Consider the following 26,166-nt stretch of genomic DNA (forward strand, 5'->3'; position numbering starts at 1 on the left):
TTAGCAGACCAGGCTAAGGCTCTGGCTGCAGGTGTGATTCCCTGAGAGTACGGATGAAGTTAAACAAATACTGAAGGGATTTTGTATCTAAAGGAAGGATGGCCACAATCCCCAGAAGTGATGCACGGAAGCCTGCAGTGATACTGAGGGGTATTAGGGCCAGGAAAACTCGAAAGCTGGGAAAAGTGTAATCTCCCTCAGAGAGTGCAGTAAGTGCAAAGATGCTGAAAGAAAGAATTAAGGATGTTACATGCCCATTCCCCTTTACCAGTTTAATCTGAAGTGCAGCCTTGTATCAGGATGAGTAACACTTGAGTTTTCCCTTGTTTACCTGTTCCTCAGCAATGATCTGGCAAGATCAACGATAATAGCAGTCCAGTGAGTTCAAGGTGAGCAAATAACTGCAGGAAAAGGTATGTGGCATTTACCTGACTATGGCCAAAGTGGAGGTGGTACCAAAAACAGGGGACACTTTGGTCTAGTAATCAGAAACCTTTTACAGAAGTCTAGCAAACCCACAGGACATCATCAATACATTTCCCTTGATAGTGGCCCAACAAGCTGTCCTGCTGTTAACAACATTAGCTCAGGTGTCACACACTGACTGAAGTAGTCCCTGACCACTAGTACAGTAAAGATGAGGTGATGTTGAGGAAGTGGAGACCCACTCACTGACTGCAATCTCAGGTTGCACAGGTAGGGGCGCCACTGAGTACCATAAGGAAGTGTTATTGCTCAGTCAAAAAATTCCAATAAAACCAAGAACTGCAGATGCTGGAAATCAGAAACAAAAACAGAAATTGCTGTCAAAGCTCAGCAGGTCTGGCAGCAACTGTGGAGAGAAATCAGAGTTAACATTTCAGATCCAGTGACTCTTCCTCAGAACCAAATTCCAATGGCTAGGCATGTTGTTACTTGCCCACAGCACTCAACACTTTTTACAAGCCACACAGGTCCATACCTGCTAGATTCTGGGAAAACCCTAACCACCATAAGATCAGCACACTATGCATTACCTCCAGGGAATGTTACAGCAAGACCCTTGTGGACTACGTGAGTCCTCTGACTGAATCAAAAGGGGGTTACCAGAATATCTCTTTACCATCATGGATGTGGCTTCTTGCTTCCCAGAATCTGTTTCCTGGAAAACCAGATCTGCCGTGACAATGGTGGTGAATTGACCCAGTTCTTCACCAGGTCTGACCTGGCTACAGAAATCCAATTGGATCAGGGCTCAAATTTGAGGTATAAAATATTTCAGCAAGTCATGTTTAACCTGGAAGGGAACCAGCTCAACTCTTCAACATACTACCTTTAGGTGGAGAGAGCACTAGAATGGTATGCCACCTCATGCTCCCATGAATATCCTCATAACTGAGATAGAGCACTACACCTTCTTCTGTTTGCCAATAGGAAAGGGTTTCAAAAAGATTTATAAGGATGTTGCCAGGGTTGGAGGATTTGAGCATAAGGTGAAGTGAATAGGCTGGGACTGTTTTCCCTGGAGCATCGGAGGCTGAGGGGTGACCTTATAGAGGTTTATAAAATCATGAGAAGCATGGATAGGATAAAAAGACAAAGTTTTTTTTCCCTGGGGTGGTGGAGTCCAGAACTAGAGGGCATAGGTTTAATGAGAGGGGAAAGATATAAAAGGGACTGAAGGGACAGATTTTTCATACAGAAGGTGGTGCATGTATGGAATGAGCTACCACAGGAAGTGGTGGAGACTGGTTCAATTACAGCATTTAAAAGGCATCTGGATGGGTATATGAATAGGAAGGGTTGAAGGGATATGGGCCAAGTGTTGGCAGGTGGGACTAGATTGGATTAGGATATCTGGTCTGTATGGATGAGTTGGACTGAAGAGTCTGTTTCCATGCTGTACATTTCAATGACTCTATGAACTCACCCAATGAGTCTTCCAGTTTGACTCCATTTGAATGAGCTTACAGGTAGCAACTGTGAGGGCTGCTAAAACTAATCAAGGAGAGGTGTTTAGAACAGAATGAGGAAGTCGCCACACTCAACCACATGGCAGAGTTCCAAAGATGCCCCAGGAGAACCTCATGTGGCCCAAAAGCAGTTGAAAATCTCTCAGGCTATTAGAAAACAAGACAACAAACATGCAGAGCCCACAGCTTTCAGACAAGAGACAATGTATTTGTGCTCCTACTGTAACCAAGTGAACCCTTAGACATCTAGTTAGTGGCCTGTAAAGAATAACAAGATAGTTTATGCAATTTGAGACACCAAAGCAGGGGAGAAACAGCAGCTGTCTCATGTCAACACGATAGAACAGGACCATGGCCAGGGAAGGGAGAAGCAGCCGCTCCATTCTTACCCATTTGGAGGATGAAGGTAGCAGCAAGGATGAAGCAGAAGGAAATGTGGGTGAGGCCCACATCGATCCCTGGCTACCCAAATAACCAACACTGAGATACTCACAAACCGTGACTCCTCACTCACCCAGCTAGGTGCAGTACAGTGAGTAGATATAACAAGGCGATATATAAGGCTTGTGCAGAGACACGCCAGGATCCACCATCCTGCCCAACATGAAATAGATGTGGGAGAAGCAACATTGCAATCCAGAAGGTTCTGCATTGATGACCTAGAAGTTAATGCAATGATCCAGACCCCTCTCCTACCTGATACCCCAGCTGGGAAATGGTGTAGATAGACTTAGTAAAGCACTCTGCTTCTCAAAGATCAACTTACTCAAGTAGTGTTGGCTGGTTTCCTGAAAGAAACTTTAACTTTCATAACACTGGAAAGTTTATACCAATGTCAAATCGGGCCATTTGGACTCTGAAATGCCCTAGCAACCTTCACTCATGATGAACAAGATAGTGGCTGGCTTGTTTAATCATGTGGTGTACCTAGATGACCTTCTGTTGTACAGCAATTGGGAAACACACTTCGAGTAACTGAGGATCTCACTAAGAGCAAATTTGCAAAAGCTCATGTGATCAATCCAGGAGATATAGTGGGTCAAGGACTAGTAACTTCAAAGGTACACGCGGTAGCACATTTACAATCCTCACAAAAAAACAGGAAATCACCAGGTTCTTGGGAAGTGTGGAATCCACTGAAAATGTATCCCAAATGCCAGCAAAACAACTGCCTTATGAGAAAGCTGTTGGAGAAAAAAGAAAAGGTAGTATGGACTGAAAAATGCCAGACAGATGTTGAAAGGATGAAGGTCATTTTAATAAGACAGCTTGTGCTTGCAGCTCTAAACTTTAACCAAACATTTAAACAAGCCAAGAGTGGAAGGAGCATCAGGAGTGGGGCTGTCCTTGTTCAAGAGGAAGAAACTGAAATGGAGAGACCAATAGGAACTTTCTCCAAAAATCTAAACAATCATCAGAAATGCTACTGGCTCTCAAAGACTTTGAGGTAAATCTCTGAAATGGACACAGAGAAACCACAGTCTATATTGTCAACCATTTGTTAACTTCTACAGAAAAGTTAAAAGCCCAGAATGTTAAATTATTCCCTTGGAGTTTGTTCATCCAACCATACCACCTAAAAATCAGCCACATTGATGGGAAGTTAAATGCAATTGCAGAAACCCTGTTGAGAACTATAAGAGACCCAGCTAGAGCTGAAAAGGTAAGACTGGAAGACTGTGCCACACCTTGTATATCACAATGTATAAACTCTCAACACTACCCAAAAAACGTGATCTCCTGGGTGAGGCAAAAAATACAGGCCAATTAGGGAGAAAAGAAATCTGGAAAATTCTTCCTTGTCACTACACCTCACCCTCCTCTCCAATGCAATGGACATTGGTCCATGAGATTGTTCTAGACCTGATAATTCCCTGTCAAACCTATTTCTTGTATGAGGTGATATCTGACCAAGCCAAAAACAGGCTTAAATCTCTCTTGAAGAAATTCAATGAAATAGTGTTCAACCACACAAGTCATTATCTTGCTACAGAAGTCTAGTATTCACTGGAGATTCCTGCTGCTCCTTTAGAGCCTATCTCATGGGAAGGAAATGTCACTTCAAATACAACCAATTCCATTCAAAACCTTGCAAATTTCTATTAGATCATCTAAAGCTAAAGTTTCTCTAAAGTGTAGAGTCCCAACTTAGTCTATAGAGTCAGAGAGTCATATAACATTGAAACATATCCTTCAATCCAATTAATCCACACCAACCATTTTTCTATTGGTCTGCATTTTGTCCATATCCTTCCAAATCTTTCTTATTCATGTACTTACTCAAATCTCTTTTAAATGTTGTAACTATATCTGCATCCACCACTTCCTCTGGCAGTTCATTCCACATACAAACCACAGTCTGTGTAAAAAAAAACCCTCATCTGTTTTTTTAAATCTTTCTCCTTTCACCTTCATTTTGAACTCCCCCCACCCTAGGTAAAAGACTCTTGCTTTTCACCTTATCAATGCCCCCCATGACTTTGGCAACCTCCATAAAGTCACCCCTCAACTTTCTAAGCTCCAGTGAAAAATGTCTCAACCTCTCCAACCAATCTTTATTACTCAAACTTGCCAACAACATCCTGGTAAATCTTGCTGAACCGTCTCCAGTTTAATATCCTTCCTAAACTAGGAATTAGTCTAGTGACCTTTGGCTGCACCCTTTTCAATCCTCAATATCACCCACCATGTATTGAGATGAAATTTGAACACTTCATTCCAAATGAGGCCAGACCAAGACCTTTGGTGTTTTGTTTCATGTTCAGTTAACTTATAAATACACACCAATACCCTGTTTGCTGAAGTTATCATTTTATGGAAATGTTCACAAGCTTTTCGGAATGCAAGCATTAGAACACCCAGATCAATTTATTTTTCAACCATCTTTAATGGGTTTCTTTTCAGGATGCATGTCTATTGAGCATGCAATCTGCTCACATGTCTAATGCCTCACTTTTTCCAAATTCAACACCATCTGCTGGTCACAAGCCTACTTTGTATGAAGAACTGACTACAAAGTCAAACATTCGCCAAAGGCTTTGTAAACCCACACAGAGTTAGAACCAGCTGCAAATTTGGGTTCAACATACCAACATCTGATCATCGACAATGTATTGAAGTCCAATGGTTCCAACACCAATCCCTGTTGAACATCATTTGTAACTGGACTTCAAGTAATCATATACTAGTTCCCTCACTATTTCCTTTAACATCACTCCTATTATTGACATCACATGCATGAGTCTATAATAAACTCGGTCAATCATGGCTCCTTTTTTAGACAGCAGTTAGCATTGAAAGGAGAGAATTGAGTTGAACAAACTTGGTATTTTCTTAAGCGCACTTCCACTTTTACTTTTAAGACTGGAGGCCCTGCTGCGTTCTGCAGGGACAGCTGCTGGGTTCACTTTTGTTTGTCATTTATATAAATGATTCAGATGAGAATATAGAAGGCATGGTTATTAAGTTTGTGGATAACACTAAAATTGGTGTTATCGTGGACAGTGAAGAAGGTTATCTAAGATTACAAAGAGATCTTGACCAATTAGGTCAATGAGCAGAGGAGTGGCAGAGGGAGTTTAATTTGGATAAGTGTGAGATATTGCATTTTGGTAAAACAAGCAAAGGCAGGACTTATACAATTAATTGTAGGGCCTTGGATAGTGCTGTAGAACAGAGACCTAGGGGTTCAGGTACATAATTCTTTGATGCCTGCATCATATGTAGATAGGTTGATTAAGAAGGTGTTTAGTACACTTGCCTTCATTGCTCAGGCCTCTGGGTATAGGAGTTGGGATATCATGTTGAGGTTGTACAATTACAACACTTAAAAGACATTTGGATAAGTACATGAATAAAAAAATGTTTGTAGAGATATGGGCCACATGTAGACAGATGGGACGGGTTTAATTTGGGATTATGGTCAGCCTAATCTGGTTGGACCATGGGGTTTGTTTCTGTGCTGTATGATTGTATGACTCAATGACATTACTACCTTGCTTGTAAAGAAATTGAGTAATCTAATATTTGTCTCTATAGTCAGCAATTTCAGTCTCTTTTTTTTCTTCTTCTTTCACTTATTGTCTTGTTATTACTGGATATCTGATTTCTGCTTGCCTTGCTCCTTTTGTTATTGCATTTCACTATCCTTTTTCTATTCACTTTTTACATGTTGAACAACCCTTGGTTCAAACTGCACATTACTATAATTTTATTTTCTGTTCGCTACAGCTCTTGTTAGCTGTTCCTCAGCCACACAAGCATAAAATACTGCTCAATCTGAGGCACTGTTGGATTTGTGCCACTGGGGCAAGTTGTCAATCAGGAACAAAAATGCTGAGTCCTATGTGTCAGTATTGAGCAGACATAGATCAATTGAAATGTTAGCACAACGCAGATTTTAGATATCTCTTAATATAATAGTGTAAATCTCCTTTAAAGAATGGCTATCTCTCCCAGTTCCACAGAATGAATGTAATGTATCTACTCTTCAAAGTCTCTCTAGGCTTTCCATGATCTGTCAGGACTAGAATACATGCATTGTTCCAATCAGCATAATAGTTGCTCTTGGAAAGGCATTCCCTGCTTCCTTCTAAACCTCTGTGCAAACTCTGGTCAAATACAAATCTATTAACTGTCTGTATAGAGTGTTTCTTGATTGGCTATGTTTGTCCTCCCTTTGTCACTGTGTGTGCTCCTTCCTTCACTGTGTAGAAATGTCTGAAGTAAATATTTTCACTGGAGTGCTGAGACACATACAGTCAATTAGACACTTCACAAAACCTGCAGGAGGAAACTAGCACATGCCCATATTCCAGAAAACTTCAATTGTAATTTGGCTACTGAGAAAGAAATATATCAAGATAAAGGAAAATGAAATAAATATTTGAAAGTATTTATTTACCTCCAAGGGAGAGGCATGGATAGGATAAATAGACGAAGTCTTTTCTCCGGGGTGGGGGAGTAGAGAACTAGATGGCATAGTTTAGGGTGAGAGGGGAAACATTTAAAAGAGACCTAAGGGGCAACTTCTACATACAGAGGGTTGTGTGTGTATAGAATGAGCTGCCTGAGGAAGTGGTGGAGGCTGGTACAGTTACTGCATTTGAAAGGCATCTGGATGGGTATATGAATAGGAAGGTTTAGAGGGATATGGGCCAAATGCTGACAAGTGGGATTAGATTAATTTAGGATATCTGGTCAGCATGGATGAGTTGGACTGTTTCCGTACTGTATATCACTATAAGTCTAAATATGTAAATGTAGTAATGAAGATAATGAAAATCTCATAAAGCAGACTTAAAGTGATTAGTTTTCCCCACATAATTTCTATCCAAATAATCATCTGTTCCCTGTTGAATGCCTCAATTGTGGGAAGACAATGGCTTTGTGGTATTATCACTAGAAGATTATTAATCCAGAGACCCAAGTAATGCTCTGGGGACCTGGGATCAAATCCTGCCATGGTGGAATTTGAGTTCAATTAAAAGAAATCTGGAATTAAGGGTTTAATGATGAACAGGTAGAAAGTAAGGACTGCAGATGCTGGAGATCAGAGTTGAGAGTGTGGTGCTGGAAAAGCACAGCCAGTCAGGCAGCATCCAAGGAGCAGGAGAGTCAACATCAGGAATGAGGCTTGTGGGTCGGGGGGCTCAGGGAGGGAGTGGCCGAGATGGTTCAGGTGAATTAGAGGTCGGAGTGAAAGGTGTTGGTGAAGCTGATGAACTGGGAGTACGAGGTGGCGCTGATACAGGTTGGGGGGTGGTGCTGGTATAACTGCGGAAGATGGACTGTTCCACATACCTGACAAAGAGGCAGGCATAGCTGGGTCCATGTGGTGCCCATGGCTACTCCTTTAGTTTGGAGGAAGTGGGAGAATGGAAAGGAGAAGTTGTTAAGGGTGAGGACCAGGTCAGCCAGGCGGATGAGGGTGTCAGTGTCAGGCTACTGGTTGGGACAGTATGAGACGAAGAAACGAAGGGCTTGGAGGGCTTTGTTGTGGTGGATCGATGTGTACAGGGACTGGATGTCTGTGGTGAAGATGAAGCACTGGGGGCCGGGAAAACAAATATCGTGGAGGAGATGAAGGGTAGTAGTAGTCCTGATCATAGATAGGGAGTTCCTAGACTAAGAGACACAGGATGGTGTCAAGGTATGTAGAGATGAGTTCAGTGGGACAGAAGCAGGCTGAGACAATGGGTTGATCAGGGAGTCAGGTTTGTGAATCTTTGGTAGGAGGTAGAAATGGGTGATGTGGGGTTCACGGACAATAAGTTTGGAGACTGTGGATGGGAGATCCCAAACGTAATATGGTTGTGGATGGTTTGGGAGATGATAGTTTGGTAATGGGAGCTGTCGAGGGGGCAGTAGGAGGAGGTGTCTGTGAGTTGCCGTTTTGCTTCGGCGGTGGAAAGGTCAGTGTACCAAACTACCACTGCGCCCCCTTGTCTGCAGGTTTGATGGTGAGGTTGGGGTTGGAGCAGAGGGAGTGGAGGGCTGCGTTTCGTGAGGATGGGAGGTTGGAGTGACTGAGGGGGCTGGACAGGTTGAGGCGGTTGATGTCCCAGTGGCATTAGAAATAAAGAGATCGAGGGCAGATAACAGGACAGTACGGGGTGCCCAGGTGGATGAGATGTGTTGGAGGCAAGAGAAGGGGTTCTCGGTGGATGGGCGGGAGTCTTGGTTGAAATAGTGGGCTGGGAGTTGGAGGTGGAGGTGGCAAAAATGTTCAAGGTCGCAATGTGTGTTGAACTCATCAATCTGGGAGCGTGGGGGGGGGGGGTGAAGGTTAGGCCTTTGCTGAGGAGGGTTCGTTCTCAGTGATGGGGAGGTCTGGAGAAATAGTAAACACATGGCAGGGCTGGGAGCTGGGTGGGGCAGGAGCTTGGCTGAACTGGTCCTCACCCTCAACAACTCCTCCTTCCAATCCTCCCACTTCCTCCAAACCATGGGCACCCACATGGGACCCAGCTATGCCTGCCTCTTTGTCAGGTACTTGGAACAGTCCATGTTCAGCAATTACACCGGCACCAACCGCCACCTGTTCCTCCGCTACATCGAAAACTGTATTGGCACCACCTTGTGCTCCCAGAGGAGATTGAACAGTTCATCAACTTCACCAATACCATTCACCCCAACCTCAAATTCACCTAGAACATCTTGGACTCCTTCGTCTCCTTCCTAGAGTTCTCCATCTCCATCTCCGGTGACCGACTAACCACAGACATCTTCTACAAACCCAATGACTCCCATTACTACCTGGACTACACCTCCTCCCACCCTACCTCCTTTAAAAATGCCATCCCTTATTCTCAATACCATCACCACATCTGTTCCCAGGATGACCAATTCCAACATAGAAAATCCCAGATGGCTCCTTCTTCCAAGATTAAAATTTGCCTTCCCATGTGGTCGATGATGCCCTCCAAGACATCTCCGTCACTTCCTGCACCACGACCCTTGAACTCCATCCCTCCCAACACAACAAAGACAGAAGTCCCCCCCAGTCCTCCCCTTCCACCCCACGAACTGCCGCACACATCGCATTATCCTCCGCCACTTCTGCCACCTACAAACAGACTCCACCACCAGAGATATATTTCCCTCCCCATTCCTAGCAGCATTCCAGAGAGATCATTCCCTCTCCGACTTCCTCGTCAGCTCACACCTCATTGCCAGCACCTTTCCCTGCCACTGCAGGAAGTGCAAATCTGCATCCACACCACTCCCCTCACCTCCGTCCAAGGCCCTAAAGGGTCCTTCCACATTGGACAGAAATTTACCTGTACTTCCACACGTCATCTACTGCATCTGTTGCACCCGATGTGGTCCCCTCTACATTGGAGAGACAGGATGACAATTTGCAGATCGTTTCAGAGAATATCTCTGAGACACCTGCACCAACTAACCCTACTGCCCCGTGGCTAAACACTTCAACTCCCTTTCCCACTCCATCTAGGACATACATATCCTGGGCCACCTCAATCACTAAACCCTTGCTACCCAACGCCTAGAGGAAGCATGCCTCACATTTCTGAGTTGGGACTCTGCAACCACACGTGATCAATGTGGATTTCACCAGTTTCCTAGCTTCCCCTTCCCTCCACGTTATCCCAATCCCAAGCCTCCAACTCAGCACTGCCCTCCTGACCTGTCCACCACTTTTTCCATCTAACTGCTCCACCCTCTTCTCTGACCTATCATCTTCTCCCTTACCTTCATCTACCTATCACATTCCCAGCTACCTTCCCTCCCCCAATTCCACCCCCACCCTTCCCATTTATGTCTCAGCACCCCCGGCACACAAGCCTCATTCCTGATGAAGGGCTTATGCCCGAAACGTCGATTCTCCTGCTCCTTGGATACTGCCTGAGTTGCTGTGCTGTCACAGGGCCACACTCTCAATTTTAGTGATGAACATCCAACTATTGCTGATTATTGAGAAAAATCCATTGGTTGACTAATGTCTTCAGGGAAGGTAACCTGCCATCCTCACCTGGTCTGACCTACTTGTGACTCCAGACCACAGTAATGTGGTCAACTCTTAACTATCCAAGGACAGTAAATACTGGCCCGGCTGTCAAAGTCCACATTCTGTGAATGAATAAATAAAAAAATTAAACATACTCCCCACCACATTTCCAGGCAGTGCATTCCACACCCTAAGTACCCACTGTTTCAAAAGGTTTCTTTCCTTCATATCATTTTTGCTTCATTTGCCCATTCCTTTATGTCAACAGCCTCTCATTGTTGTCCCTTTAATGACCAGAACGCACAGAGATAAGATGGTGAAAAGCAACTCATCACTCATTGTGATATCCGTCTGACCTTGCAGCAATGAGAGTTATGCCAAAAACTACCTGTCTCAGTCCCAGGACTGTTGCATTGATGCGATTTGGAAATACAGCCCTGTGCTTCCATAAGGAAACCCAATAGTATTGCAACCTGAATGAATTCTCCAATTCATTCCTGTCTTAAAATAAATTTCTCCATCTCATCAGCAATCATAAAAACACCCTGACAGATATGTTGGTGTTAATCTGTGGGCATTATTGTCTAGCCCATCATCTGCAAGTAACAAAACAAATGCCTCATGCTTCTGCAAACATCCAACATCTGCTTCTGACTGTCTAACAGCGTGCATTTTTAACCTTTTATTTGATTACATTCATTGTACTTAATTTATCAGTATTCTATAAATACACAAGCATGTAAATGTAGCAAAACTGGCTTCCAGTGTTTCACCAACTCTGCTGCTCAGACACACAATTCCAGCTCCTGCTGCAAAAGATGCCGATGGTAGGAGAATGAGAACTGCATATGACTCAGCAAGGCAGACCATCTATTTCATCAATGCAGTAAGGGAAGATCGAGTTATTCTATCTCGAGAGCTCTTAAAGGGGATAGGCTTCCTCTGCTTTCCTGATTGCTTAATTCATTTTCCTCACAATAATGAAATTAATGGTTCATAATTGGTCTGCAAAATGCCATAAAAACACAAGAAGCTCCCTAAAATGTTCTGAAGCAATGTCCAACCTCATGGTAAAGTACATCATTGGGTCAAGGGAAGTAGGGTGGGTGGACACAAGACTGGGCTAAAACACCCATCATTGACCATTTGGGTTAGGTAGCCTATTTCAATAACCCACCTATAGACAATCCATCATCACCCCATAACTGCTCAGAAGCTGCCCCTTTTTCATGCTGTTTCAAAATGTTTCCTTAATCAGCGTAATCTTGCTTTTGACCAGGAATTAGATGTGTTTTCTCATTGAGGTCTGTAACGTGACTGTGGCTAAATTGTCCTGCCCCTTAGAGAACCTGATGCCTAAAATACCCAAACAGCAAATGGTCCCAGTCGATCCTGAGTTCAATCTTGAGTTTAATTGCTATTTGGTGAAGAAGTTTGAAGATTGCCAACAGCTTGTCCATTTCTGTCTTTTCCTCAATGTCCAGTAAATTCCACATTTAGAAAAGTCTTTTTCACTTTGGGATGAGATTTGACAGAGGTTCTGAAAATGTTTCTTTTTCCCCATAAATAGATTTTTGAATTCAATTTGTCGAGAACTGTATAAGGAGTAGACCTGATTCTCTGCTGTGAATAAGTATCTTCTCTGGTCAGCCCCTAGGGAGGGAGAGGGAACCCTGTATTAATTCATCTCCAGGCTCTTAACTGTAAGGAATTATGAGGCACGTTGTCTCCTCAACATGACGCACTTCAGGACATAACTACAGTGTGACTCTGGCCTGCATCTGTCCATTCTCTGTGTCACCTTGGATCCCTGGGACACTATAGATATTTCCCTTGTCAACATACTCAGTGATGTTATCCAACACAAAAAAAACAGAGCTTGCTGGAGAAACCCAGCAGGTCTGGCGCTATCTGTACGCTGAAGAAAGGTTGTTGAATGGTAACCCTGCTTCTTGTCCACAGATGTTGACAGACTTTCTGAAGTTCACCAGCAATTTCTGGCTTTGTTTCCGATCAGCAGCATTTTCACACTACTTTGTTCCCCGGAGATGCTTTTAAATACCTCTGTGTCTTGAACCCAGGTTTCCTGGCTCAGAGGTAGGGACCCTACCACTGTAACTCACCACACTATGACTTTGTTAATCACTCTTAACACACAGGCTAATCCATAATGGGATTGACCAAAAATTAATTCTACTCTCATGTGACCGTGCAGAGTTTGCACATTCTCCCCGTGTCTGTGTGGGTTTCCTCCGGGTGCTCAAGTTTCCTCCCAAAGTCCCACGATGTGCAGGTGGATTGGCCATGGGAAATGCGGGGTTAAAGGGATAGGGTGGGGGAGCACTTAGTTTGGGCGGGATCTCTTCGGAGGATCAGTGTGGTACTCGATGGGCTGAATGGCCTAATTCCACACTGTAGAAAGAAGGCAGTTTCTGTCGGTAAGAACACTGAAGATGTGTTAAACAGGAAAGTAAATTTGAAAGATAATAATTTGCTGCAATTGAGCTCTGTTGTAACTTGAGTCTTTGAACCGGTATGGGGAGGGGGGAGAAACAAATGCATGCAACACATCAAACGTGCATTGCCAATTTAAATGCAAAGCATCACAATTTTTTTTTCTTGAGGAGAATCGAATTAGCAGCGTCAGCAGCCGGTTTCCCAATAAAAGGCTGGGAGACCGAAGAGGATGCTCACTGTGTCAGACAGTCCTACAGCAGCAAGAGATGAATTACACCTGGGATATACACGATGCCTTCCCCCCCAGGAAGCTTCGCTCGGACCCTTCCAGGAATCTGACCCAGGACTTTCGTACCCCCAGCTGGTCCAGGGGATCTGCCTCTTCGGTCAAGCACAGCAGCCTGTCTGTCAGCCGGGGCTACAGCTCCCCTGCTCTCAGATCCACAGACAGTGTGCAGTTCTACCAGTCCGGAGTTTTCAATGGCGAGACTAAAGCCAATGAGAAGGAGCTGCTGCAGGGGCTGAATGACCGCTTCGCCAGCTTCATCGACAAGGTCCGTCAGCTGGAACACAGCAACAAGGCTCTGGAGGCAGAGATCACCGAGATAAGGGCAAGCCAAACCTCCCAGTCTGACCTCGCTCATGTCTATGAGCCAGAAATGACCGAGCTCCGGAACCTCATCCAGGAAAGTGAGAGGCAGAAGCTGGGTTTCCACTTGGACCGGGATCACCTGGAGGAAGATCTCCGCCGGTTGCAGAGGAAATACGAGGAAGAGAGACAGGTCCGACAAGAGGCTGAAGCCACTCTCCAGGCTCTGAAGAAAGACACAGAGAGTGTGCTCCTGACTAAACTGGAGCTGGAGAAGAAAGCCCAGGCGCTGGCGGATGAGATCGAGTTCCTGAAGAGCAACCACGAGGAAGAGGTGGCCGATCTCTTCTCTCAGATCCAAGCCTCCCAGGTCGGGCTGGAGATGAAGGATTTCCTGAAGCCGGACCTGACTGGGGCCCTGAGAGAGATCCGGGCGCAGCTGCAGGGCTACGCCAGTGTCAACCTGCAGCAGGCGGAGCAGTGGTTCACAGCGAGAGTCGCCAAGCTCAATGATGCAGCAGCCAGCAACAGGGAGACTCTGCAGAAGACCCGGCAGGAGATCAGTGAGTACAACCGCCAGCTCCAGTCCAAGAACCTGCAGCTGGAGACAGTCAGAGGGAGGAAGGAGTCTTTGGAGAAACAGCTGGATGAGGTTGGAAGCAGACACCGCGCTGAATTAATGCGGTACCAGGTGAGGGTGCCATAGGAAGCTAATGGACTCTGTCCCACTGCCTCCATTATTTAGTTATAATGTGTGTGTATAATTTGTTGTTTGTTTTCCAGGACACCGTTCAACAATTAGAGAACGAGCTGAGACACACCAAACAGGAGATGGCTCATCAACTCAGGGAGTATCAAGATCTGCTCAACGTCAAACTGGCCCTAGATGTGGAGATCACCTCCTACAGGTGAGTTCAGTTGGCTTGGCTTCCAAGTCAGAGTGATCGAATCTTTCCAATGTAACACGTTATCTAAAATGAACATTATTATGGTTGCCAGAAAACTGTGTGACATACTCAATCAGAATCTAATAACTGACATAGAGCGGCTTAATTCCTGTGTTGGAAGGAGTTTTAATGCATTTGTGTTACACCCTGACTGAAAAGATTAATTGAAGCCTTGATCATAATCTTATCTACTGCAGTGAACTAGGTCAAGAATCAGTGAAATCAGAATCCTGCAGCATGGAAAGAGCTATCCAACCTTTCGTACCTCACATACTTGTCATCCACTTCCCAGCTGTCAGTCTGTGTCCTGGCCAATTACAGCTACCTTTTATACCTTAGACTTCCTGCCTCTGCTGCCCTTTCAGACAATGTTCCAGAATCTCATAATTGACTTAGTAAAACCACCGCCTCCTCTGACTGACCAAAGAAGATGCCCCTTATTGTGCATTCTTATATCGAGGTGAATAGAACCTTCTAGTTCACTCCAACCCAAATCATCATTATTCCAGACACTTGTTAGATCTCCTCAGCTGTTCCAAAGAAAATAGCCCTGACCTATTCAGTCTTCTCTCCTTACTAAAATTCTCCAGTCCAAGATATAAAGCAAATTGTTATAAAAGCAGAAACTACTGGAGAAACACATCCAATCTGGTAGTATTGGTGGAGAGAAAACAGGTTTAACATTTTGAGTCCAGCGACTCTTCAGAACAGAGGAGATATTTATACATTCGAGTCGAGTTAATACTGAATACATTTATTGAGCATAACGTAATGTTGCTTTATGATTATCACATTTTGGTCAATGACTATGTCATATGGGCTAAAACATGGCTGATCGTGTTGTTGGGTAATTACAATTGCACCAATTCCAAATTAAGAAATTTTGTCTCAAAATCCCCTGATTGTTCGTGCCAAAGATAGATCTTGTGCTCACTCACCTCCGCCAGAGTTTGCAAGGTCAATTAGGGGCCAATTTCTTTATCTGGAAACACTGGATACAGGTGCTAATTTCAGTGTACCTCCATTGGCTGTTTGTACTGACTCAGACATCAAATCTTCACCCCAGAACAGATCCTCCTTGCTCCATACACCTCCTACCACCAACCCCAGCCCCTCAACCACTCCCCACCCACTCCTGGCAAAACCACCTCAGTAACCATTACCTCAGCTTCTTGCTAAGGGGGCAATCAATCAAAAAAAATTACTGTCAACGTGTGAAGACTTTCCTTGTTAGACAGGCTCCTGTACGAGCTAAAGAGCAGAGGTTCTCTCAGTAAAGAATCACTGCCTCTGGCCACGTGGACAAGATGAAAGGAGGTTCCTTCATTTCAAACATTATGTTTAGGGCAACTGGTGTAAACTGCAGAGATCTGGATTTCCCAGCAACCCCTAAGGTTCTTAACAGTCTCTCCTCAAACTTTTTTTTACCCACTCATGGGGTGCTATGGCTGCTGACAACATCATTTTTGTCATCCCCAATTGCCCTTAAGAAGCTGGTGGTGAGCAGCCTTCCTGAACTACTGCAATCCCTGTGGTGTGGGCAGATGTAACCACAGTGCTGTTAGGTAGGGAGTCCCAGGATTCTGATGCAGTGACAGCCTAAATGATATAGTCCCAGGTTGTGAATGGTGTGCAAAGTAACTCGCAAGTGACAGTATTCGAAAGCGTCTGCTGCCTTTGTCTATCTAGGTTGCAGATGTTACAGGTGTAAAAGGAAGAAAGAGCCTTGGCAAGTTGCTGCAGTGCAGCTTGTATATGGTTCACACTGCAGTCACTGTATGCCAGTAACAGGACAGAATGTTACTGCTAGAAACCATCAATAAACCCCTCTCCTCAGCAGTTAAAAACCTCTTCAATACCCCATGAAAAGGGTTAAAATTGCAGTATTCCCAAACAATATCTTCCCTTGCTCTTTAAGGGACACACATGTAATTGTGAAGGAGAATCAATAAATTAACTCCCTGCCAAATGAAATGACTGCAGAAATAATTTATCTTGGAAAGCTGCAGTGGAGCTGCAGGAAAGTGAGCACGTCAGCGAAAAAAAAAAACAGTTTTGCTTAGATTAGTGTGGCTTCAGCTTTTGTTCAGCCCTATTGAGGTTTATTTAGATTACCTCCATTTAATTTAACTCAGCTCCATTTAATTTAGTGAGTTTATATGTAAGAAGGTATCCTATGATGCTGTTAGCTTCATGAATGTTAACCAACACTTTATATACTAAATTAAAAATGCACAGATAATTATTGCTTTTTGCTAATTTTATTTAATTTATATGATGCATTTTGAAATCTGAAACTGCAACTGATATTGAAACAAAAGGAAATTAATATATCAAAAAAGAAAAGTAAACAGAACAATGCAGAGGATTAATATGATCTAGTCCCACTGTTTTTTGCAAATATAGAGTGTAAATGTTTGCAAGGAATTAGAGTCATACAGCACTGAAACAGACCCTTCAGTCCAACCCATCCATGCCGACCAGATATACTAAATTAATCTAACTTATTTGGCCCATATTCCTCTAAACCCTTCCTATTCATGTACCCATCCAGATGCCTGTTAAATACTGAAAATGTACCTCCTCCATTTTCTCCGGTAATTCATTCCATACACACACCACCGTCTGCGTAAAAAAGATGCCCCTCCGGTGCCTTTTAAATCTCTCCCTGCTCACCATAAACCTATACCCTCTAGTTTTGGACTCCCTTAACCTGGGAAAAATAGCTTGGCTGGTCACCCTATCCATGCCCCTCAGATTTTATAAAATCTCTATAAAGGTGACCGCTCCAGGAAAAATAGCCTATTCAACCTCTCCTTATAGCTCAAACCTTCCAACCCCAGCACCATCCTTTACTGCACCTTTTCAAGTTTAAAGACAACTTTCCTATGGCAGGGAGTCCAGAATTGAACACAGTATTCAAAATTACCGAATTATTGAAATTGAAATAAAACTCCGCAATCTGTCCAATTCACATAGCACAAAATGTTCTAATGCAAATTCCCCAACAACACAAATGCAATTGAAGACCTATTACCAATATTTTGTCCTCCATTTGTTGACAAATTGACAAAGTGATCTGGCATCATTTCGATCTCAGTAAGGAATGTTGAAAATCCAGTGTTGATTGGAGGGGGAGAAGGTGAAGGTGTGTGGGTAGCAGGGGGTGCAGGGACGGGGTGACCTTTGCTTCAAGAATAGCTTTCAGAGCACAACAAAACTTCACACACATTTACATTCTCATGTATTGCTGAATGAATTATAAGCACAGCAGGAATTCAGCACCACTGCTCTTTGGCCTCATACCTGACCTGTGTCGAATCCATTGAACATGGATAGGCAATACTGGGGCACCATATTTGGCTTCAGTAAATGTGGCCTAAACATAGTGAGGAAGAAAACATGGTCAAGTTAATGCTGCAAATTTGTATAATTCTCCTTGGAACACAGAATGTTAAGAGTAGGTTTATTAGAGTATAAAAATCATGAAGGGTTAAGCTACAGTAAATAAATATAAATTGTTTCCATTGGCAATAAGCAGGGGCCACAGATACAAGATGATTGGTAAAAGAACTAATGATGATATCTTTTTTACATTCTGAATAGTTGGTTTTTAGAATACAAAGGCTGATAGGATGGTGAATACAGATTCAGTGCTAACTTTCCAAAAGAAAATTTAGCTGAATACCTGAAAGAGAAAGTATTGCAGGGACATGAGAAAGAGCAGAGGGGAGTGGAGCTAACTGGATTATTCATTGAAAGAGCTGTCACAGGCTTGCGGGTCCAATGGATTCTGTTTATGTTGCATTATTCTATGGCTCTACAGTCACAACCCAGTAACTCCTGTTGTAAATTACACCAGACAACCATTATTGCTTTTTTGCCTTCCAGCTTGAGATTTTTGTGCTTTATGTTCCTCTTACAGACAATCTTTATTTACTTATAGCTGGCAGCATCCCCACTAGCTTCAGTAACTAGGGAATCTGCTGCAATACACTCAGGATATTGAACAGGATAAAACCCTTGCTAAGGTTTGTATTAGCTATGAGAATAAACCTGTGTTGTTTGCAAGAATTAGTTTCTTGCATTCAGTAAGTAATGGAGTATCACAGCATCAGACGTCAAATGAACATATAACAGCAATACAAAATGTCTATGCTTACAGTGGAATATTTAGCTCCTGAAAATAAATTTAGTTTTGTACTTTTAAGCATGTCAGGAATTTGTTCTGCATTTCTGTGGAGCCCAATGTAACATAAATATTTCTCCAGCTACTATGGTTTGAACCACCAACATTCACACACTGACAGAATGGAGAATATCTCACAGTGAATCAGTTGGGTTTCTCACCTCCAATCTTATGTTTGAAAACCAATTTGATCAGTCCTTGCAATATGTGTATGAATTCAGACTGTATTCTAACTGCAGCTGGATGAAACCCCTTTCATGTGTTGTGTGTGCACTTAGTGAGATAGTCAGTCATCCATAACCAGTCAATATAGTTTGTCACAACTGAGATCAGGATCTGCTCCAGTCCAGATGACATAGCTATGCTGGACAGCCTTTAGCAGATTTGCCTTTTACTTCTCCTTGTTTGAAATGAATACTGCACTAGGAAATTCTGACGGGCAACTGCACAGCTGGACAAAGCCTGACAGATATTTCATCCATTCATTTAACGTAGAGATAGGGTGAAATAAAACAATACGCATCTCCAAATTGCCTGTAGTGTTAGGTGCATTAGTCAGGGATAAATGTAGGGGAATGGGTCTAGGTGGGTTGCTCTTCGGAGGGTCGGTGTGGACTTGTTGGGCCAAAGGGCCTGCTTCCACACTATGGGGAATCTAATCTAATCCAATCTATGTTGATCCCATCAAGTGCAGGTCAAATTTTCCAATCCAGGATTTCAATCTAATTACTTAAAGCAACAATTCACAAAGTGAATGTGTAATGATTAGAAAATCAATTGGCAAAGACTGGACATTTAAATACAATTGCTTTGTATTGACATCATTAGCTGCTTGATGCCACTTCACAATCTAGCAATGTCACAAGTGTCACTTTACCTGTAGAGTTACTGCTCTGCAGTGGAGCATGTTTGTTAGTTAAACATTGCAGCATGTAGCACAGTTCAAGGGTATTAGTTGATGCACTGAAGTAGCACATGGTCCTGTTACTCCTGGAAACTAGACTAATTCATCCTAGCTTAATAAGCTAGACATTCTTCTTTGTTAACTGCAAGCATTTTGTATTGAATATAAAGACTGAACCAAGCATATAGAACACACAGTACATAATCACCTATAATTTGCAGTCTCTGCATTGGAGACATTAAGAATGGCTAGTTTGAGAACAACAAAACATACATTCTTTTGAAAGGAGTTTAGTGGAAGGAAAAATTAATCACTGTGCAGTTGAAGTTAAATTGAGCAGTATAGCAATTTACAAATAAGTGTTTGACACTTTTATTTTATTCCATATGTCAGGACAGTGAGAACTAAGCCAGAATTTCTTGATCTGAACATGAGATGACAAATTTGGACAAATGAGCCCATTTTCTTGCACCTACACCCTTTACCTCAATGAACACAAAAACCATTCATCATAATCAAAAATGAAGTGTTGGATCAGAATATATGAAGCAATAGTTTGCCTGTTTTCACTAAAATAGTTGGAACATTTTTCTGCCTTTCATACTTGCTTTCTTCCTCATACAGACAATTCTTAATTCCCTATTGCTTTGGCAGCATCTTGTTGTTAGTTTTTTCCAGTCTCTGCCACAGTGAGTGGGATCTTACCAACATTAGATTTGAACATGAGTTGGGACAAATCCTCTATGGTCCACTCTCCTGTTCAGTCCTTCTTGGAGACAGCCATTTATAATGTTACCTGAAAGCAGAGGCAACCTCTGAAGACTATAAAAGAGTATGGCCACAGCTACCAGGACCTTATAAGGAATGGGATCCTCCTGATTGTGACCTACTGCTATATCAGCTCAGGGGTGGAGAATGGGAGGTAAAGGAGACCTTTCTGGCTCCTGGGCCTGCTGCAGAGAGTCTTCAATCACTGCTCCTCAATCTCGCCTAGGCACCATTCCGGCAGTGTCAGTAAGACTGTATCCCCAAGTGGCTACTTAATTGCCATAAATAGCTGCCCACTGCTGCTGGGTGGGTCGCCAGTCCAGCATGACCTTGCCATCTGCAAGTAGGATTGGTCAGGGAGCTATCTATTCCTTCTCCTTTCTAATCTCCTCCCAGCCATCCCTTAAACCACCTCTGCATGGCCAGTGGTGAGGTTTCTCCTGGCCTTATTTCAATTAGGAGCCTTAGAACAGCCAGAAAAAAGAGTTTACCACCCAACAGAGAGATTGCTGTGATTCCCATTTCACAAAGGTGGAAGGGCAGGAGGATGATATATTGCATTAACAGTATTACATGAAAATGATCATCATTCAGTTGGTTAAATGAAACAAGTAACTGATTTATTTCACCTGAATTTAATATTAATCTTAATTACAAACATAAATTCATGATTATAGACTTTCATAATTCTGCATATCCCTTGATTCATTAACGTATCCATAGTATGTATTTTAACAAAGTGCTAATGTTATTTACATTCTCTTCAAAGGAAACTCCTTGAAGGTGAAGAAACAAGATTTGGTGGCTTTGATTCCCTGTCACTTTCTTACAAACCACAGCCTTTAATAAGTGCAACCTCAGTGATAACTGAGACCAAAGCCACCCCTACAAAGGTGATGCCTCAGTATAGGTTTGTAGAAGAAATTATCAGTGCAACGACAAAGGAAGTTGATATGGCAGAGCTGGAAGCTCCTGAAAAGGAAGAAGAGGCTGTAGAGAAAGAAGAGGCTGAGGAGGAGGAGAAAGCAGAAGAGGAAGAGGCTGCTGAATCCCAAGAGGCGGAAGAGGAGAAGGAAGAAGAGAAGGTAGAAGAAGAGGAGAAGGCACCAGAGAAGAAGGAAGAAGAGAAAGCTGAAGAAGAGGAGGCTGCTGAACCTCAAGAGGTGGAAGAGGGAAAGGCAGAGGAGGAGAAGGTAGAAGAGAAAGCTGAAGAGGAGGCTGCTGAACCTCAAGAAGCAGAAGAGGAGATGGAGGAAGAGAAGGTGGAAGTGGAGGAAGAGAAGGTGGAGGAAGAGAAGGTGGAAGAAGAGGAGGAGAAGGTGGAGGAAGAGAAGGTGGAAGAGGAGAAAGCAGAAGAGAAAAAGGAAGAAGAGAAAGCTGAGGGGGAGGGAGCTGCTGAACCTGAAGAGGAGAAGGAAGAAGAAAAGGAGAAGGAAACTGCTGAGTCACAAGCGGCTGAAGAGAAGGCAGTTCCGGAATCAGAAGAGGAAAAAGATGAAGAGAAGGATGTTCCTAAATTAGAAAAGGAGAAGGATGAAGAGAAGGAGGTTCCTAAATCCGAAGAGGCTGAAAAGGATGAAGAGAAGGTGGAAGAACAAAAGTCTAAGGAAGAAAAGGCTGGAGAAAAAGAAACTGTCCAACCTAAAGAGGCTGAAGAGAAAAAGGATAAAGAGGTCAAAAAAGCTGAATCACCAGAAGCTGAAGGTAAACCAGTTGTAGAAAAGGAGAAGGCTGAAGAGAAGGAAGTTCTTAAATCAGAAGAGGCTGCCGAAAAGAAAGCAGCTGAACCAAAGGGGACCTCCGAGGAGAAGGCTGCTGATGCAAAGGTCGAGGATAAGAAACAAGATGTGGCCGAGGGAAAAGAAAAGGGGGAAGAGTTAAAAACCACTGGAACAAAAGAAAAGGTTGAAAAGGAAGTTGCTGAGAAAACAGAAACTGGCACTGCAGAGAAGGAGCCAAAATAAAGGAAAAGGAAAGTAAAGAAAGTGAACTTCAACCAGCAGCGAAAGCCGAGCCGTAAAGATAATCAGCTATTGGCTAAGCAAGAGAAAGGCTAGCTGCAAATATTGCCAAATGTCGAATAAGAATAATCATTGAACGGTATAATGAGAAATGCATGTTAATGGTCCACAAGGTCTGTGACTTCAGCAGTCTGAGAGATTAATGATAAAAGTATCTGTTTACAAAATAGAAAATGAGATATTCTCAGGGCAATAATTTGTTGCTGCATGTACAATTGCACTATTAAATATTGCAGGCATAAACAAACAGCATATGTTTGACTGTGAACTGAAATATCCCAAGATTCAATGTATATAATACATGCTAATAAAATAAACTTCAATCCAATATTTTGCTCACTGGTTAATTTTGGAATTTTCATGTTTAGCAAACAATTATATCATTTCTCAAAACAGCAGCAAATACTTGCATTTACATGGTGCCTTTGGTGTAAAGAATGGTCCTAAATTGTTTCACCACAAGTTAATGAATACGGATTTCAAAGAGCAATTTGAACAGGACCAAAAGGTTGATGAGACATATTTAAAATAAGGCAAAAAATGAAAGGATAAAAAAAATCAGAGATTTAAGCGGGAAAGTAAGATGTCTTTGTGAGTCAATTAGGGAAGAGGAGGAAAACATAAATCTCCTCTCCACATGGAATCCATGAGCAAAGAGGAGGTGTACGTGGAAGTTGGTTAGGAAATGCAAAATTGGGTGAATGAGCAATTCTTGGATGGTCATTCATGGCACAGAAGGGAATTTGATGCAGTAAAAGAGAGCAGAATCTAGGTGGAATTTAAATACTTATTCCTTGCCAAACAGTACACAACAAAAAATCTCAACTTGTTTGGAGGACATGTTGCAGCTCGTGGATAGAAGGAACCCAAACGTCCTCCTGAATGAAGGGCTCCATCAGTTTGAAAGACATTCAAACTGTACAGTTTGAGATAGTGGTGCAACTCAATGCAATATTCCATCTCATCATTCCAGGAAGAAAATTACATGGTATCAGAATTGCTAAGGTGTGGGTACCCACATCTCCATTCCAATCGAGTATCAATATCTGTTTCTGTGCTGCAAAATAAGGGGAGAGTGCAACATTTTTGTTGAAAGGGAGCAAAAGTGAAAGTACACACTAACAAGGAGCACATATTTAATGGGTTAAAATGGTTTTGTCACAGCAAAAACATTTCACAATAACAAACAAAATGTGCAATCATCATTGCTAGTATATCTCCATTGCTCATCAAGTGCAATTTTGCATCCATATATAGTTCCTCAAACATATCGATTGTCAGTGTGAAGTATGCTCATTCTCCCCGTGTCTGTGTGGATTCCTCTGGGTGCTCCGGTTTCCTCCCACAATCCAAAGATGTGCAGGTTAGGTGAATTGGCCATTGCCTGTCGTGTTCAGGGATGTGTAGGTTAGGTGCATTAGTCAGGGATACATAGAGTAATTGGTTTGGGTGGGAGACTGTTCAGAGGGTCAGTGTAGACTTGTTGGGCCGAAGGGCCTGTTACCACACTATAGGGATTCTAAGATACATTTCCTTGTCAATCCAAATCGTTATTGAGCTTGTGCCTGATGATGTCACTTCCCTGTTAAAAGATGTCGCCTGTTAAAATGACCATTCACTATTTCCATTGGACAAGGAATGATTTAGTTACATGTGGAGAAACAGTTAATTTAATCAGCAGTTCAATCAGAGTCTAAGAATATCAGTGTTTAAGATTGTCCAAGACTACAGCCTTGCTGCAAAATTCTGTATTGTAAATATTTGAGTTTATAAACAGTTATTATATAACAACATAGTTCAAATTTAATGCAATTAATGAACGTAACATTTCAAATCATGAAAAGGGATTTGAAGAATAGTTTACACAGAGCTGCTTTAATCCTTTTGATCTTGTTTTTAGAAAATACTAGTATTCCACTCACACAGTGCACATTTTAACAGCAGCCTAACACATTGACATGATTTCTTACAAGGTATCTTACCCCCTGAAATCTGGCTGTCTTCTAAAATATTAGAAGATGTGCTGTGACTATCTGAATAATGGGCATCACGGTGGCACAGTGGTTAGCACTGCTGCCTCACAGCGCCAGAGACGCCGGTTCAATTCCTGCCTCAGGCGATTCTCTATGGGGAGTTTGCACATTCTCCCCGTGTCTGCGTGGGTTTCCTCCGGGTGCTCCGGTTTCCTCCCACAATCCAAAAATGTGCAGGCTAGGTGAATTGGCCATGATAAATTGCCCGTAGTGTTAGGTGAAGGGGTAAATGTAAGGGAATGGGTCTGGGTGGGTTACGCGTCGGTGTGAACTTGTTGGGCCGAAGGGCCTGTTTTCACACTCTAAGTAATCTAATTTAATGCGAGATGAACCCCTTCATGATCACACACCACTTATCACAATTTGAAATAGTTGGCACACCCACAATCATTGAGTTATTTTTTTCACCAGACTCGGTGTTGAAATGATATAAAAATCAAAACTGCAGTTCAACAAAATCTAGTAAATGTCCTCCAGTCCATTTTTAAGTTAAAAAATATTCACGTATACTTAACATCAGAGAGACTTCATCTCCCATTAAACAACAGCCTCTGAGAGTGAAGGTACCTGCATATACCTCATGGTCTAAGCTGGAGATAATAAGGATTCAGCAAATTCACTCTCATTGTTGGTTAAAGTATGAAAGGGGAAAATATTCTAAGAAAAATGGTTGGGCCGTGAGTAGGAATATTTCAAATATGGATATTATAATTTTACTAGCTAGTACCACCTTAACAATATGCAATTCAAAGGCCCCACTTCCTGCTAGTAGACTCACTGCAGTAATGCATAAGCGTCAGACTCAGGAGTGATTATCAAAAAGGAAAGGAAAAGCATTGTACTAATGTCAGAATACCTGAAATAAAGTCTATGATACTAATTTAAACACAAACTAAGTAAACTCCTCTAAGTAAGCAAAGTAAGCAATTGAAAGTGTCAGCATTTCTGATCTCCTCCACATCCATAATATGTAGCTGCATGTATTTTCCTACTGGCAGTGCTGCAGCGCGATGAATTCAACATTCCAGGAACAGCTCACTGCCTTCACTTGGACTAACACACCCCCAGACCGAAATACGTTGAAAAGCTGGAGCACTGATGCCTCCAACATGCTCGGGGGTGATTGCCATCAGGGTGAATGCAGGGATTTTAAAGTCAGCTTAATTCACAAACTTCAGCAACTGCACAAGAACCTCCAAACATAGAGCAGAACACTAAGACAAAAACAAAGTTCGCTCCCCTCTGAGTGCAGACGCCATGAAGCCAGAAATGGCCAATCTGCAGGGTTATCTTTAATCACACGGGGGATGTGGGTGTCACTGACCGAAGCAGTATTTATTGTCCGTCCCTAACTGTGTTTGAGAAGGTGGTGGTGAGCTACCTTCTTGAACAGCGACAGGCCTTTAGGTGTAGGTTGGACCCACAATATTTTAAGATATCTAGAGACACTGAAAGAACGGCGATATATTTCCAAGTCAAAATGGTGAGTGACATTTGGTATACTTGAGGGTGGTGGTGTTCTAATGTAACCACCACCCCCTGTCCTAAAGATGGCAGTGGTTTGGAAGTTGAATCTCTGCAGTGCATCCTGTAGAAGATTATACATTATCTTATTTGAAAAGCTTTTGGTCCAGCAAAAAACCTCTAGTGAAAGAATGAAAGGAAATGCACTGCACCCGCTGGGAGTCAGAAATTTAAAAAAAAACATACAAATTATGGGAAATACTCATTATTCTCGGAGGGTTGGTGTGAACTTGTTGGGCCAAAGAGCCTGTTTCCACACTGCAGGGAGTCTAATCTAATCTAAAATTGAGCTTGAAAGATTGGCACACGTAG

General features: G+C 42.7%; 2 protein-coding genes across 2 annotated transcripts in view; both read left to right on the forward strand.

The window, feature by feature from the left end:
• The window catches only part of LOC132834957 (neurofilament medium polypeptide-like), a 30,617-nt gene extending 18,708 nt beyond the window's left edge, over positions 1 to 11,909 (forward strand). The window contains exon 4 of the mRNA XM_060854127.1: positions 11,767 to 11,909. Within this exon, the coding sequence (XP_060710110.1) occupies positions 11,767 to 11,909 (143 nt within the window). The remainder of the gene's footprint in view (positions 1 to 11,766) is intronic.
• Positions 11,910 to 13,145: 1,236 nt separating this feature from the next.
• On the forward strand, positions 13,146 to 22,240 carry LOC132834958 (neurofilament medium polypeptide-like). Its single transcript, XM_060854128.1, has 3 exons — positions 13,146 to 14,159; positions 14,252 to 14,376; positions 21,046 to 22,240. The coding sequence occupies exons 1-3, from the start codon at positions 13,146 to 13,148 to the stop codon at positions 22,238 to 22,240; spliced, it is 2,334 nt and encodes a 777-aa protein (XP_060710111.1).
• Positions 22,241 to 26,166: the final 3,926 nt, after the last annotated feature.

The sequence above is a fragment of the Hemiscyllium ocellatum genome, chromosome 43 (genome assembly GCF_020745735.1).
Source record: "Hemiscyllium ocellatum isolate sHemOce1 chromosome 43, sHemOce1.pat.X.cur, whole genome shotgun sequence".
In the NCBI taxonomy this organism is placed as follows: Eukaryota; Metazoa; Chordata; class Chondrichthyes; order Orectolobiformes; family Hemiscylliidae; genus Hemiscyllium; species Hemiscyllium ocellatum.